Raw genomic sequence first — 16,060 nt, 5'->3', positions numbered from 1 at the left:
AAAGAGTCACTATAACACATTTTGTCTGCACTACCATGGCTGATATCGTGGCCATGATACCATGGTGATATTAACATAATGGAAATATGCAACCTGATGTTTGAATCTTTCATTATCAGTCTTCCAGTATCAACACTATGGACACAGCTGAGTTTCGGCGGCGAGGAAAGGAGATGGTGGACTATGTGGCTGACTATCTGGAGAACATTGAGCAGAGGCAGGTGTATCCCGATGTTCAACCTGGGTACCTGAGGACCCTCATCCCAGAAGAGGCCCCCCTAGAGCCAGATAGCTACGAGGATGTGATCAGGGACATCGAGAGAGTCATCATGCCTGGGGTGAGGGGGACATCACAGTTATATTTATTTATATATATAAACTACAAGTTTAGGTTATGTCATTCCATTTTTTGTTTTTTTTAGAGATTAGTTGACAAAACCCAGGTAACAAAATGTTATCATTTTTAGTACATGTTGTAATTCTTGTGGACTGTGTGGGAAAATGTTTAGTAGCAATTAGTAGCATTAATTACAGCTCGGGTTCAGAATGTGAACTCAACGGGTGGAGGTTTTTGAGATAAGCCTCTCATTGGCGCCGCTCAATTCCAGCGGTGCCAATCAGATTAAATCCACAGACACTATTTTGCAAAGGCACCGTTAAAAAAATACAGTGGCTACTGTATTTCTTTAAACCAATCATAATCGCCTTCGGCTGATAAATTGCTTGTGTGTGCCGTTGTTTCACATAGTCTGGATTGAATCTGATTGGGCCTACAGCAGCTGTCGGCCCAATCAGATTCAATTTCGTCGCCACTGATTGGGCAGTAATAACCAAATGACAAGGCTTATCCCCAAAACCTACATCTATTGAGTCAGACTAATCGGTTCCCAACGGCACGGGCATATGTTCTACAGCTGTGTAGCTATATGTTGTGGACAGTGGCATTCAAGTTAGCTAACTAGATAGTTAGTTAGATAACTAGATAGTTACGTAGCTACTTCAATTTCAGTGCAACAGGGGACCTCTGCTGTCAAGATTATTTCAATGTACATTAATGGAACTACAGCGTAACTATGCCACTATGCATGGCAAGTACATTTTGAATGAGGACTTTGCACTAGTTGACTGAAATGGTAGATAATACGCTAGTCAAGTTATAATGTCATTCACTATTGTCATGTCACTTTGGAGACAAACACAACATTTTGATGCATATAGTTTGTTTCCATTTAATTGAAATTTGTTAACAGACAAATTGTGAGTAATAACACAAAACAGCTAGTAAAAGCGAAGCAGAGGTAGTGAGAGTGTGTCTTGTAATCCACGGTACCTGGTTTGAGATCTAAATCTAAACTAGGTGCAACCCTTTCTGTTCTACTACTAACCCTTACCCTCTAGCGATGCTATTTCTTCTAGTAGCCCCAACCTGAACCCTGCCCTAACCATAACCCTGTCCTCACCATAACCCTGCCCTCACCATAACCCTGTCCTAACCATAACCCTGTCCTCACCATAACCCTGCTCTAACCATAACCCTGTCCTCACCATAACCCTGTCCTAACCATAACCCTGCCCTAACCATAACCCTGCCCTAACCCTGTCCTAACCATAACCCTGCCCTCACCATAACCCTGTCCTAACCATAACCCTGTCCTCACCATAACCCTGTCCTCACCATAACCCTGTCCTAACCCTGTCCTAACCATAACCCTGCCCTAACCCTGTCCTAACCATAACCCTGTCCTAACCATAACCCTGTCCTAACCATAACCCTGCCCTAACCATAACCCTGCCCTAACCCTGTCCTAACCATAACCCTGTCCTCACCATAACCCTGTCCTCACCATAACCCTGTCCTCACCATAACCCTGTCCTAACCATAACCCTGTCCTCACCATAACCCTGTCCTCACCATAACCCTGCCCTAACCATAACCCTGCCCTAACCATAACCCTGTCCTCACCATAACCCTGTCCTCACCATAACCCTGTCCTCACCATAACCCTGTCCTAACCATAACCCTGTCCTAACCATAACCCTGCCCTAACCATAACCCTGTCCTCACCATAACCCTGTCCTCACCATAACCCTGTCCTCACCATAACCCTGTCCTCACCATAACCCTGTCCTCACCATAACCCTGTCCTAACCATAACCCTGTCCTCACCATAACCCTGTCCTCACCATAACCCTGTCCTCACCATAACCCTGTCCTCACCATAACCCTGTCCTCACCATAACCCTGTCCTAACCATAACCCTGCCCTAACCATAACCCTGTCCTCACCATAACCCTGTCCTCACCATAACCCTGTCCTAACCATAACCCTGCCCTAACCATAACCCTGTCCTCATCATAACCCTGCCCTAACCATAACCCTGCCCTAACCCTGTCCTAACCATAACCCTGCCCTCACCATAACCCTGTCCTAACCATAACCCTGTCCTAACCATAACCCTGTCCTAACCATAACCCTGCCCTAACCATAACCCTGTCCTAACCATAACCCTGTCCTCACCATAACCCTGTCCTCACCATAACCCTGTCCTAACCATAACCCTGTCCTAACCATAACCCTGTCCTAACCATAACCCTGTCCTCACCATAACCCTGTCCTCACCATAACCCTGTCCTAACCATAACCCTGCCCTAACCATAACCCTGTCCTCACCATAACCCTGTCCTCACCATAACCCTGTCCTAACCATAACCCTGCCCTCACCATAACCCTGTCCTCACCATAACCCTGTCCTCACCATAACCCTGTCCTCACCATAACCCTGTCCTAACCATAACCCTGTCCTAACCATAACCCTGTCCTCACCATAACCCAGCAGTTTTAACCCACTGGAGTGATAAGATGTTGGGGCACCGATAAATCCAACCTACCCGTCATTTTATTTTACCAGCCTATTGCGTGTTGTTTTTGCAAATTTAAACAATTCTGAAACTATTCTTGGTGAAGACAACTGGAATTTCAGAACTTTCAAGCCTATTGTAATGCTGCTAATCCAGCTTTACAACTAATGGCTTCATAAAGGTCCGTCTAAAATGGTACTATTCACATGGATACAAAGATGCAGTTTTCACAAAGGGGCTCATTCACTGATCTCTTTCATATTATCACTGCAATATATTGATATTTAATGTTTAATAATAATTATTATTATTATGGTTGTGGCATTAATTGCTGTCCAGGTTGTCAAATATGTTGTGTAGGTATATTACAAAATCTTAATGTTAGTAATCTCAAAATCAAGTGACCTCGTTCCTTGGATAGGGCACATTTTATCAGTCAACTCCTCCTGTTCACCTGTTCACAGTCCGCTACCAAAGTTCAAAGGGTTTCAATCATTAATCTAGCAGCCTACTAACAATCTTGCTTGGGAAGAGACACATTCTGTATACTCACTTCCTCACACTGAAACTAAAGACGTTCTGATTTCAGCTCTAACATAATAATGATTTATTCCATTTAAATCTCTAATTCTCAGTTTTTCCTATAACCCCTCTGCTTTATAGAGTGGAGGCAGACTGGTTAGTCAGACTGATGACTCACTATGGGAGAAGTGTAAGGCAGGGACAGGCCAGCCTCGGGCTTCCAGCTACACAGGCAGGAATAACGGGATCTGACCCACGGAGTTACTGATTATGGCAAACAGTCTTATTGGTTATTGGTTTCCAATAATTATAGGTTTTGTGTAAGAATATGATTATACAGTAGGACCCCACTTATCCGAACCCAACGGGACCGAAGGTCGTTCGTATCTCTGAAATGTCCGGATGACTGAAATATGTTAAAATGCACCAAATTCAATAAGTGGTGTTTCATATAGACTCATAATAGACCGATAAATACCCTTAATTACTTGTGAAAATGCATCAAAATTGCAATGAAATAGCCAACTAAACTCATACAGCCTAGTCTATAATAGACCTACAGTAGCCTAGAATAAAATAAATGAATTCCCACTTGAGTGCATGCTTTGATCAAATACAGTACTTTATTCTCAAATGAGGCCTACGCTGCATCGATAGGCTACTGTATTCGCAGAACAAAATGGTATAGCCTGAAAACAACCCAACATTAGAACAATTTGAGCAAATAATAATCAATAAATAAATAAATGAAATGACAGACAAGTTGTCGTGTGGCTATTGTAGCCTAAACAACCGATGTAGGCTAACGTGGCCTAGGCTGTAGGCTATTATTTAACAAATACAGTAGGTCTAGTAGGCTAATCTACATGCTTAAAACACGTCTGTGTTCCTGAAGTCCATTAACTGGGAACGAAATGACTCGATACTCCTCTGCTTCAGGTTGCTGACGCGCTTTCTGGCTACCAAGGAATGCAGCTCTCAAGCAGCAGACTCGTTTGCGTTTTGCGCTCGACATTAAAGTAACAAAGAAATGAAACCTGACAGTAGGCTACAGCCTACAGGCAACATGTAGGTCTACATACAGTTCTGTTTTTATTCACAGTAGGATACAGTACGTGTTTATTATGACAGAATTAAATGCAAGTAGGCCTACAGTACTGTTATTAAAATCCCACCAGTAACCAGATAGCAGGCAAAAAAAGAAAGAAATGTTTTTTAAGCCTGTCCGGTAGATCTCTGAATTTCTGATGAGTGGGGTCCTACTGTATGGTCAATTGTAGGACATTTTTGTCTTCAGCTCAGATTTCTAGCATTGAATGACCTCCATTCATAAGTGTGCCTTTCACACCAAGTCTAATACGCCCTGCAAACCTTGCCCATTACAGGTGCCAGCTTCCACCACATGTGTAGTGTGTTTTTAGAACTTATTTTTAGAATAGGTCATACTGTGTTAGCATTGATAGCTTGGCTAGATGGTGAATATTACATCTCATTGCTTTAATTGGTTCATCATATTGATTAATTCCTGTTTATTTACTCAGGTGACCCACTGGCACAGCCCGTATTTCTACGCCTATTTCCCTGCCGCCTCGTCCTTCCCGGCCATGCTGGCGGACATGCTGTGTGGGGCCATCGGCTGTATCGGCTTCTCTTGGGTACAACACTTCAACACTTCATCTGTATTTCTCTTCTGCTCTCCTTCAGACTTGACTTGGTTCATGAGGCACTGAGGTCTGTTAAGACATTTCTACAGTATATCCCCACTACATGAATCTCTCTGTCCCATTTCTGTAAAATACATTCAAAAGTACCTCTTTATCTCATATCTGTCAGTTTTGTAGTGATATCATTTGATGTGTATTTATCATTGTGTGTGTGTGTGTGTGTGTCACCCCTGCTATAGGCAGCCAGCCCAGCATGTACAGAGCTGGAGACCGTCATGTTGGACTGGCTGGGGAAAATGTTACAACTACCCAAGAGCTTCATCGCTGGGACAGATGGACAAGGAGGGGGGGTCATCCAGGTGGGTAAACAGTACACACAACACACACACACGCACGCACACACACCCATTGATTATTCTCACGTCTAATCTATCAACAATTTGTCTGTCATAGATTTTTTTTTTATCCTTTTCCATTTCACAACTCTGTAAAATGTCAGGAAATTGCCTTTTTATATGTCAGACAGGATCTGCTCTTGATGGTATTGATTGTGCGTGATTGTTTTGTGATTGTTTTGTGTTGAAGAGGGTTCCACATTTGTTTAGTTGCGCATGGATTCATGACTCCAGTGATAGAGAGAGAGAGAGAGAGAGAGAGAGAGAGAGAGAGCATCAGAGAGAGAGAGAGAGAGAGAGAGCATCAGAGAGAGAGAGAGAGAGAGAGAGAGCATCAGAGAGAGAGAGAGAGCATCAGAGAGAGAGAGAGAGAGAGAGAGAGAGAGAGCATCAGAGAGAGAGAGAGAGAGAGAGCATCAGAGAGAGAGAGAGAGAGCATCAGAGAGAGAGAGAGAGCATCAGAGAGAGAGAGAGCATCAGAGAGAGAGAGAGAGAGAGAGAGAGAGAGAGAGAGAGAGCATCAGAGAGAGAGAGAGAGAGAGAGCATCAGAGAGAGAGAGAGAGAGAGAGCATCAGAGAGAGAGAGAGAGAGAGAGAGAGAGCATCAGAGAGAGAGAGAGAGCATCAGAGAGAGAGAGAGAGAGAGAGCATCAGAGAGAGAGAGAGAGAGAGCATCAGAGAGAGAGAGAGAGAGAGAGCATCAGAGAGAGAGAGAGAGCATCAGAGAGAGAGAGAGAGCATCAGAGAGAGAGAGAGAGAGAGAGAGAGCATCAGAGAGAGAGAGAGAGAGAGAGAGAGAGCATCAGAGAGAGAGAGAGCATCAGAGAGAGAGAGAGAGAGAGAGAGAGAGAGCATCAGAGAGAGAGAGAGAGAGAGAGAGAGAGAGAGAGAGCAGTCTGATAACCATCATGTTATGGCCCTTCTATTGAAAACAGAGGACAGCAGAGCTCTGCCTAATCTGGGGGGGGGGGGGGTCTGTTGTCACTAGCCTTTTCAGAGCAGTTCACTATGGCAACAAATGGCTCTTCTCTCACTTGTTGCAAGCCTAATGAGTGCTTTGGCAGTCAGCAGACCTCCCATGTACAATGCTCTATGGAGAGGAGGATTTGAATGTACACACATTACTGCTGGAGCTTGCTTATTCTCTTTAAAATTAGCAATTTGAATTTTTTGTCAAAATAAGGCCGAAGGAGGATGAGGATGATTATTGTGAGGGTAAATATTGTAGCGTTTATCTTAACAGTCGTGCCCCTGGCACGTTGGTAGATTATCGACAAAATTAGATTGGATTTAACTGTATAGTAATTTGTTTTATATCATCATGGCTATTTAAAAAGTACAAAATTGTATGGACAGCTCTAAGATCCAATATCCCAGACACAGATTAAGCCTAGGTCAGAACTAAGAGTCTCTTTCAGTGGAAACACTCCCCTGACTGACATGGTCGTGTTGCCCTTGTTGTTCTTTGTTCAGCCTGGAGAACAGAGCTGGTCTGTCAGAGACTGCACCTGCACACATGCAGTATTGATCCTCTAATTGATTAATCCAAGATAATTCCCCTAAAACCTCAAAAGTCATGCTCAATCTGTGCCCATCAACATGTGATGTGCCACTATTCCATCTATTGAAGTACAATGATGACTCATGTCTTCTGATTTAAAAGTAATAATGTTGACTTGTTCAACAGGCAGATTCAATCAAAGGGATGCTCACAGCATCACAAGCTGACTCCATACACATAGTTGAGTCTAGAGCCGGATGTGAATATGAATAGACTAAACTAAAAGCATAGAATAAAAATGGTCATTGGAAAATTTTAATTGAATAGAAAGGATAGGTTACATGGTTTAGCCTAACTAGCCTGCAGAATGCATACGGATGTACAGTACAATGCATACAGAAAATGTAGTGGTGGCTTCCTCCTCCTACTCTAGCTGGTCCAAAGATAACACTCGGACTCTGTTGAATCTTCCCTCTTGCAGGGCACGGCTAGTGAGGCCACTCTGGTGGCTCTGTTAGCGGCTCGCTGCCGTGCTGTACGACAAGCCCAGGCCAGCAGCCCAGGCCAGTCCGAGGCTGACATTATCTCCAAACTAGTGGCCTATACCTCTGACCAGGTGAGAACACACAAGCTGTTTCATTACTTCCAGTACTGTTTTTTTTGTGGGGGGGGGTTTCAAAAAGAGGCATGTTCATGCCAACAATCTGTCATGAGGAGAGCTCTAGATTACACTGAACACATCATGAAGAGAGCTCTAGATTACACTGAACACATCATGAAGAGAGCTCTAGATTACACTCAACACATCATGAAGAGAGCTCTAGATTACACTGAACACATCATGAAGAGAGCTCTAGATTACACTGAACACATCATGAAGAGAGCTCTAGATTACACTGAACACATCATGAATATAACTCTAGATTACACTGAACACATCATGAATATAACTCTAGATTACACTGAACACATCATGAGGAGAGCTCTAGATTACACTGAACACATCATGAAGAGAGCTCTAGATTACACTGAACACATCATGAAGAGAGCTCTAGATTACACTGAACACATCATGAAGAGAGCTCTAGATTACACTGAACACATCATGAAGAGAGCTCTAGATTACACTGAACACATCATGAATATAACTCTAGATTACACTGAACACATCATGAATATAACTCTAGATTACACTGAACACATCATGAGGAGAGCTCTAGATTACACTGAACACATCATGAAGAGAGCTCTAGATTACACTGAACACATCATGAAGATAGCTCTAGATTACACTGAACACATCATGAGGAGAGCTCTAGATGACACTGAACACATCATGAGGAGAGCTCTAGATTACACTGAACACATCAGACATGCCTTTCTTACCAAGAATCATCCATTAGCAACTATTTTCATAGCCTATATATAATCAATCCAATTTGCTTTATTTTTAACTTGTGTGCCTTAACTTGGGTACCTTTATTACAGATGGTTGCTAACTTCTAACAAACAAGTGAAATAGAATTATCGGCAATACAATTTGTTTATATAGTTATCACAGAAACATCTCAATGTGGTATTAATGATGCGTTCATTTTGAACAATCTACATTTTAACAATGATTTGTGTCAATAGCAGTTGTGGATTTTTTTGCATTGATTCTGAAAATATGACTCTAGTCTCTTTAGATAATTTTATCTAGAGACACTCTCTCTATTTACAGGTGAATGAAATATGTTTTATACCATTTTAGATTTCTACCGTTATTGTATTTAGGTACCATTTCTAAGTTTTTGCTGATGTCATGTTGGGTGATTGTAGCCAGGGTCACAGAATGTTCAACATTAGTATTTTCTGATGCTCTATAATTGACCTCCACTTGGGCTCAAGTTGGCCTCACGCTTGTAATGGACATTGACAGGGTCCAAAAGGCTCTTGGATCAGTCCTGCTTGCACTGATATTAGGTTAGGACTACGCCTGGGGGCTACAATGACCTTTCTGCAGGAAACAGACTGTTTTCCATTTCTAAGTGTACCTAGTGCAATGGGAGAAAGGAGTTGACTACAAATGGATGTCCATGCGGTGTATTTAAAGCATTTCTATATACAGATGCATTGTGTGTAACAGAACAAAAATGCTTTCAAGGTGGTAGGTTGGGGGTGGAAGAGGGCACACATTGGTAAATGGATACACAAGGTAATACATTTCTAAGAGCCTTAGGATCAGTGCTGAACAAAGTGAAAGTCTGTAAGGACCTAGGCTTCTATGCATATTCTCAATTGTATCAATCTTGTGTGTGTCCAGTGATGGACTATGCAGCTGGGGTATGGGGATCCAAAGTGCATACTTATTGTAACAATATTCAGAATAGAGGGATTCAGTGCTTTCTTGGTGTGCACAAACTGACTCCAAACTTGGCCATCTGTGGGGATATGGGTTGGGAACCTTGTGTAGTTAGACAGAAAGGTGATATGGTACGTTTATGGAACAGACTAATTAGAATGCCTGAGGACAGGTTAACAAAAAAAGTGTTCAACTGGGACCTCAATCACAACTACCCGTGGGCTAGGGAAATGTTGTCTATTTTTTATCAAAGTGATTTTCACTATGTTTTCAGAAACAAACTACCATGTGATGTTTCTCAATTTAAAAATAAAATGTTTCTGATCTATAAGGAGAAATGGGCAGCCGATATTTGGCTCAAACCTAAACTCCGCACATATGCTCTTATTAAAGAGAACTACAGTTCTGAACCATATGTTTATTTGAATCTCACAAGAGCTAAACGGTCAGTTTGTGCACAACTGAGATCTGGGACCCTCCCTCTAGCAATAGAAACAGGCAGATTCAATGGAGTTCCAGAAGAAGACCGGTTGTGCTTATTATGTGATCTTGGTGAAATAGAAAGTGAAATCCATTTTATGTTTTATTGTCCTTTGTATGATGATCTGAGACAGGTATTGTTTGAAAAAATGTTCTGTGCTCATCCTGAAGCATTTTGGTTACAAGACGAATTTAGACTTGAATTATTCTTTAAAAAGGGAGTTTTTGTTGTTTCTCAATTCATTTGCAAAGCATGGGAGAGAAGACAAAATGCATTATTTGTGTAATGTCTGTGTTGTCTGGCTGTATGTTGAAATTGTCAATCTATTTGTTTTTGTTTTTTTCTTCTTTATGGTCGTGTCTCATAAGCCCATATGGGCTGGGCACCAAAAGTGGTGTGTGACACGGAAATAAAATAATCAATCAAATCAAAATCTAAGAGTTTAGTAGTTGACGTTTTGCTTTTGGAACCTATTGATAATAAATATATGACAACACATTTATAAAGTGAGCACACGTTCAAGGAAAATAAAAGGCAGTGTAAAAAGAGCAGCATAAACTGTCTTCACATTCTCTGTCACATTGTCTCACATTGACAGAAATATACACATTTGATTCACATACTATATGTTTAGAGCAGGGGTTTTCAAAGTCCGAGAAAATGGGCCGCCTTCGCTTCACAGAACATCAAAACAGTCATGCCCGCCAATATATTTAATAAGATATTACATTTAGCTGGAAAATAAAGGTATTTTAAATTGTTAGAACCATTCTGAATTGCTAATGTGAATGCAGCTGTTAATTGCCTATTCTAAAACTGCTAATAGCTCTGTTAGCTAACGTTATAGTTCATCATCATCATCATCATCATCAACTTTTATTTTACTAGGCTAGTTATTTAAGAGCAACTCTTATTTACAATAACGGCCTAGGTGGGGGTAAAAGCCCCCTAGGGGATGGGGAATAAAATAAAAAAGAGCTAGGAGAACAAGGACAAAGAACAAGGAACAGGATTAGGAACAGGATTAAAGAAGACAAGACAAGTACACAAATATAGGCATCACAATCAGTGGCAGGATTAAGACGGACACAGCATAACACAGCACATAACATTCATGGTTCAACTAGCTGGCAATCACTGGCTACTGTAGCTTATCTCTAAAGTCCCAAGAACTGTGCTACTTGCATAGAAGCTTACAAGTTCCAAAATGTCCAGAAAGCTTTGGCCAGTGTAAACTAGTTTTTGTTTTAATATTGCATGCTAGCCACATTGCCTAGCTAACTAATAACCGGCAGCGAACATCTGATGTTAACTACATACTGTAATAGTAGCCAACGCAACCTTCCACGGCTGGAAACATGAGAAGAAACCATTGTTTCTATTTAAAATAGTGTAAAATAGAATAAAAACTATAAAAATGTAAAAATCAGAGAACGCAAACGTATAAACACTAGGATATTAAAGGACAATGCTCGTTTTTGACAACCTGGACCTTATTTCCGACATATTATAAGATGTTTGACTCACCGAGATCACTTTGGTGTAGTTCGGAGGCATGTAGAAGAAATTTAAAATCCAGCGCGAGCCAGTATATCCATGTAATGGCGGTGGACGGGGCAACGAGAATGCAGCTTCTAAAAATCGAGTTTTCTGCCGCGAAACGGTTGTTTTCATCAATCTGTCTTGATGAATCGCTAGTTGTGCTTACATAGAGAGCATAGGCCTGTTGTGGTATTTCACATGCCTCTGTAATATGATCTTTAGAAACGTCTTTAGACACGAAATAGCTTCCTCACTTGCTCTAGCACGCATGCGCACAGCGTGCTGGAGCAACGATTGCGCGCTGTGCGCATTAGTGCTGGAGCAAGTGAGGTCAAAAACCTCACTCAAGGGGGGCAGGTAGTCAAGGGGACAACTTAAGTTGAGACATCACTTTGCTCAGTATCTGTCAACTGGTGTAAACAAGTTCATAACCCTGCTCCGTGGGGGAAGAGGGTCATCAATCAAGACATTTGGTCTCGACTGGGTGATATTCATCCTTATGTCAGTTATCTTGTCTGTAAAATATGCTACAAATTCCTCACACTTTGAAGTAGAGGACATGTTGATAGGTTTATAGGGGGCAGGAAGAGGTTATCAATCGTTAAGAAGACCGCATATGGTAAATGCTAAATGGACTGCACTAATATAACGCATATGGCACAACCCATTCACACATACTGTACAGTCACACACCAGTGGCAACAGCTGCCATGCAAGGTGTTAAAGCCAATTTATACTTCGTTGTACGACACTGACGTCACTGTCGATACTTTTTAGTATTGGAAAGGGTTGTCTTGCACCCACCAAACTTTCTAATGTCGCAGACGCCGTCACTTTCGTCGCACAGCTGTGATTGGATAGCTAGACAGAAGGCACGTTCCCTGCCATGAATCAATCAGCCACACGTCTGCAAGTTACCATGGAGGTGATCAGACACTTCGATGAAGTATAAATGCTAAATGTCAGTCGACATTTTTCCTCTGTCAACAGACATTTGTCGTACGACACTTGTCGACTGAGAATAAATTAAGCTTTAGCCTGCTCATTGGGAGCGATTTGGGTTTCAGTGTCCTGCTCAAGGAACCTGGATTCGAATTGCCGACCCTGCTATCATTTGACGACCTGCTTTACCACAGCCACCCCATAATAATTGGACTGTATCCTTTGACAATGCAGTGTATTCTACATGACAGTATTATTAAAACGGTTTTATAATGCATTAAAAAGTGAGATACTAGAGGTCTATAATCTACAAACTATAATCTGACAAGTGAGTCGTGTCATAGCATTTGCTTTCTAGGTACCCAAGTGTCTAACCTCCTCTACTCTTCTTTCCTGCAGTCTCATTCCTCAGTGGAACGAGCAGGTCTGATTGGTGGAGTGCAAATGAAGAAGGTTCCCACAGATGACAAGTATGCAGTTCGGGGCAAGGCACTCAAGAGGATGTTGGAGGAGGACAAGGCAGCTAAACTAATCCCATTCTTTGTAAGAACACTCATCCACCTTGCAACAACGGGCTTTCTAGATTAAGGATAGGTCTAGGAATGGTCTCTTAGCAGAATAAGTGATACATAAAGCACCCAGTGAGCACAAAGCCATTGAAAAGATGTAGGAAAGACGACTTGTCGAATGTTGAACAGAAGTCCAGATCTCGGGCAGAGTGAAAGTTGCTGAGAATGTTGCTGATTGGATCCCAAATTTTAGAATTGCTGTAGCAGAGCCAAATAGATTGCCTTTATAAATGGTGGGACCCACTCTGTTAAGTCCTAACTGAACTTTTGCAAATTAACTAAGTGAATAAGCACGATGTGGTCCATCAAATGAATGTTTTAATTGACTTAAGCAGAGCACAGTACAGCAGGCAACTCTCAGCAGTGCAACGCAGTTTCATCTCCCGGGCAACGTCTATACTTCATCTTACCAACCCATGTGATATAGCTCTTAAAGGCACAGGACACATTTCCCCCTTTCTGGAAAAGATTCACTTGTACTAACATAAAGCACCTAGATCAAAAGACATATAAGCAAAATGAGCATCATGTAGTATGAATATTCAAAATAATATCACAATACGCAATCAGAAAATCACACTCTTATAATCTAGGTAATGAAGTCAAGTATATGTAATGTCTGTCTAATAATATGTAAAAGGAATAACAATTAGACCAAAGTAGTGCAAACAGTGTAAATGCAACAGATAAACATGAAACTTCACTTACCTAAGCAAAAGGGTCTATTTAAACAAATGCTGGGTTTTGAAGCCTCGGCGCTACCATTAAATAACTTATTTATACGCGTTCTCTCAGAGTGAATTTATTTTTCCGAGGTAGTCTTCTTCTGTGGTGGTGGCGGTCTCTTTGAAGCTTCAGAGCACCGCCACCACAGGTAAGTGCTTAGGTAAGTGAAGTTTCATGTTTATCTGACACTTGTAAATATGAGCGCCTCTCCTAACTAGGCCAACACCTATTTATTTTGACGGCGAAGTGAATGGAGAGGGAAAGGACTGGCATGAGCGAGCATGCGACAACAGGACTGAGAAGGGCTAATTAACAGTCTAGCTTCGCGTTACATAGAATGGAAAATGAACGTTGCAGCATAGCCCAAATTATGTTTGGACAAGTAGACAACTACAGTGGATATTCAATATGGATTGTATTGTATACTGTAAGTAGCTAAAGTTAACTTACCTCAAACAACTGTGTCTCAACTCCGATCCAAATCCACGATTTGCGGGGGAGGGGCAGTAGCCCAGCAGAGTACCATCAGCACAGCGCAAAACACAACAGCGTTCAAGTTTTTATTTATTTATTTATTTATGAGTAGTCAAAACTTTTGATAACCTACATTTTGCAGCTATGACGGGACAAATTCATCCATGACGGGCCGCCATGGATGAATTAACGTATGGGAAACACTGCTAAATATGGAACAATCACGGATCTCTTCCTGACCAACCTAATGAATCCTAATCTGTTTAGGGACTGTTTAAAGACACACAACATTGTGCCACTTCGTCATTGCATGCTCTTGGTAAACACTTGTCTAAGCGTGTGGTTGTCATCCATTTGGTTTTGTATTGCAAAACATCTATAAAAATTGACTACATGGTTACATACCCAAACATAGGATCAGTTATCTAAAGTGGCTAATAGTGTAGTCCTTATTGCCTGAGGATGATATGTTGAATATTGTTTATCTATTTTTCAGTTCTGTGCCACTCTTGGTACCACTGCCTCGTGTGCGTTTGATAGCATTACTGAACTTGGGCCTGTATGTAAGTAAGGTTTCATTCAAGATGAAATAAGTTTTCAAGTTGTCAAGATGGCATTGCAACTTTTGTATTTTCATTAGTAATAACATACTTTGTCTGGCCTACATGCGTGTATTTATCCAGGCAATGCAGAGAGGATCTGGATGCACATTGATGCTGCGTACGCAGGCAGCGCCTTCATCTGCCCAGAGTTCAGACCACTGTTAAACGGCATTGAGGTGAGTTGACTAACAGTGTTCATGCATCCAACACACACACACACACACAAACACTGTAGTAGAGGTTTCGAAAAATGAAGTATTTGCCAAAGCAAAGGTTCGCTCAAAAAGGTTCAGTCAGATTTATTAAGAAAACAATACGATTGCAAACGGACCTCAAGATAAAACACAGAGTGGTTCACCAGAACAGAAGTAAAAATGAGCTTGCCAGATACCCCCTTATATGTGTTCAAAACAAGGATGTGGTGCAGCCGACATTTGATTGGCTGAGTCGTCTATACGTCATCGTAAGGTGACGGATATCAAACAGTGGTCGAGGGATGAAAAGAAAAGCGTGGTGCACTTTGAATATAAACAAAGAAACAAAAGGTCTGAGCCAGGACGGGAAGGACGAAGGTGTGGCCTTTCTGACTTAAACAAAGAGATGAGGAAGAGCGAGGTAGAGGAGGTGTTTTGGAATTACAAAAGAGAGAGAGAAACAAAGGGTTAACGTGTTTACAATAGCAAAAGGCAGGGGACTGGATGAATAGGTATTGAAAGAAAATAAAATAATCTGAATAGTCTTGAGACTAGGTGTAAAATTCCACGACAACACGCTTACACACATGCATCCAAGTACACATAATAACACACACATATACTGTACCTGTACATTCTTAGTGGCACACCAAACCTTTCCATTAGAACAGAATAATACATTTATCTGACACTTAACACGAACAAAACAGCACCGGCAAGTTATTTTGACGCACTTGCGTTCCTTAATGACATAAATGTGATGTCAAGAGGAGAGTGTGTGAGTGAGTAATATAGGACAAATCAATCCGTGGAAAATTAGCAAGCATCAATCAGTGTTTTCAGGGCCTGTGTGCAACTTCCCAGCAGACCTGAGCTCCAGAGAAACAGCACCAGAACACAGATAAGGCTGGAGTCATTTCCTGAGGCTTCATCAGACCTTTAGATAAGCCCTTGCTTTGAACCCCCTCCTCCCCATCAAAGAAATATCACTCTTTATTGGCTACACAAGTTCAAACAATATTGGAAAGAGAATGAGAGAATGCATGGTAGAGGTGTGGGGAGCAGCAACAGAGGGAAGAGAAAAAGATAGAGAAGAGGAGAGGAGGGGCTCTTTGGCCATAAAGGAACTGGGCAACCCGTGGGTTGATCAGTCTTCCCCCCTCCTCCTCCTCTCCTCCTCCTCCCTCTGAGAGTCCACCCGCACTTCCTTCTGTGCAGGGTGGGTTGCTAGGAGACGAGTGATGG

The 16,060-nt window shown here is 41.8% G+C and overlaps 1 protein-coding gene across 1 annotated transcript in view; it reads left to right on the top strand.

Moving 5' to 3' along the window:
- The window catches only part of ddc (dopa decarboxylase), a 42,259-nt gene that overhangs the window by 1,464 nt on the left and 24,735 nt on the right, over positions 1–16,060 (top strand). The window contains exons 2-8 of the mRNA XM_084459280.1: positions 120–338; positions 4,923–5,036; positions 5,285–5,404; positions 7,423–7,557; positions 12,650–12,793; positions 14,516–14,582; positions 14,703–14,797. Of these exons, the coding sequence (XP_084315406.1) occupies positions 138–338; positions 4,923–5,036; positions 5,285–5,404; positions 7,423–7,557; positions 12,650–12,793; positions 14,516–14,582; positions 14,703–14,797 (876 nt within the window). The 5' untranslated portion in view covers positions 120–137. The remainder of the gene's footprint in view (positions 1–119; positions 339–4,922; positions 5,037–5,284; positions 5,405–7,422; positions 7,558–12,649; positions 12,794–14,515; positions 14,583–14,702; positions 14,798–16,060) is intronic.

This window comes from Borostomias antarcticus (genome assembly GCF_949987555.1).
Source record: "Borostomias antarcticus genome assembly, chromosome: 27".
NCBI classification, from domain to species: Eukaryota; Metazoa; Chordata; class Actinopteri; order Stomiiformes; family Stomiidae; genus Borostomias; species Borostomias antarcticus.
Note: the sequence above shows the minus strand (reverse complement) of the source record. Positions and strands in the feature narration are given on the sequence as shown.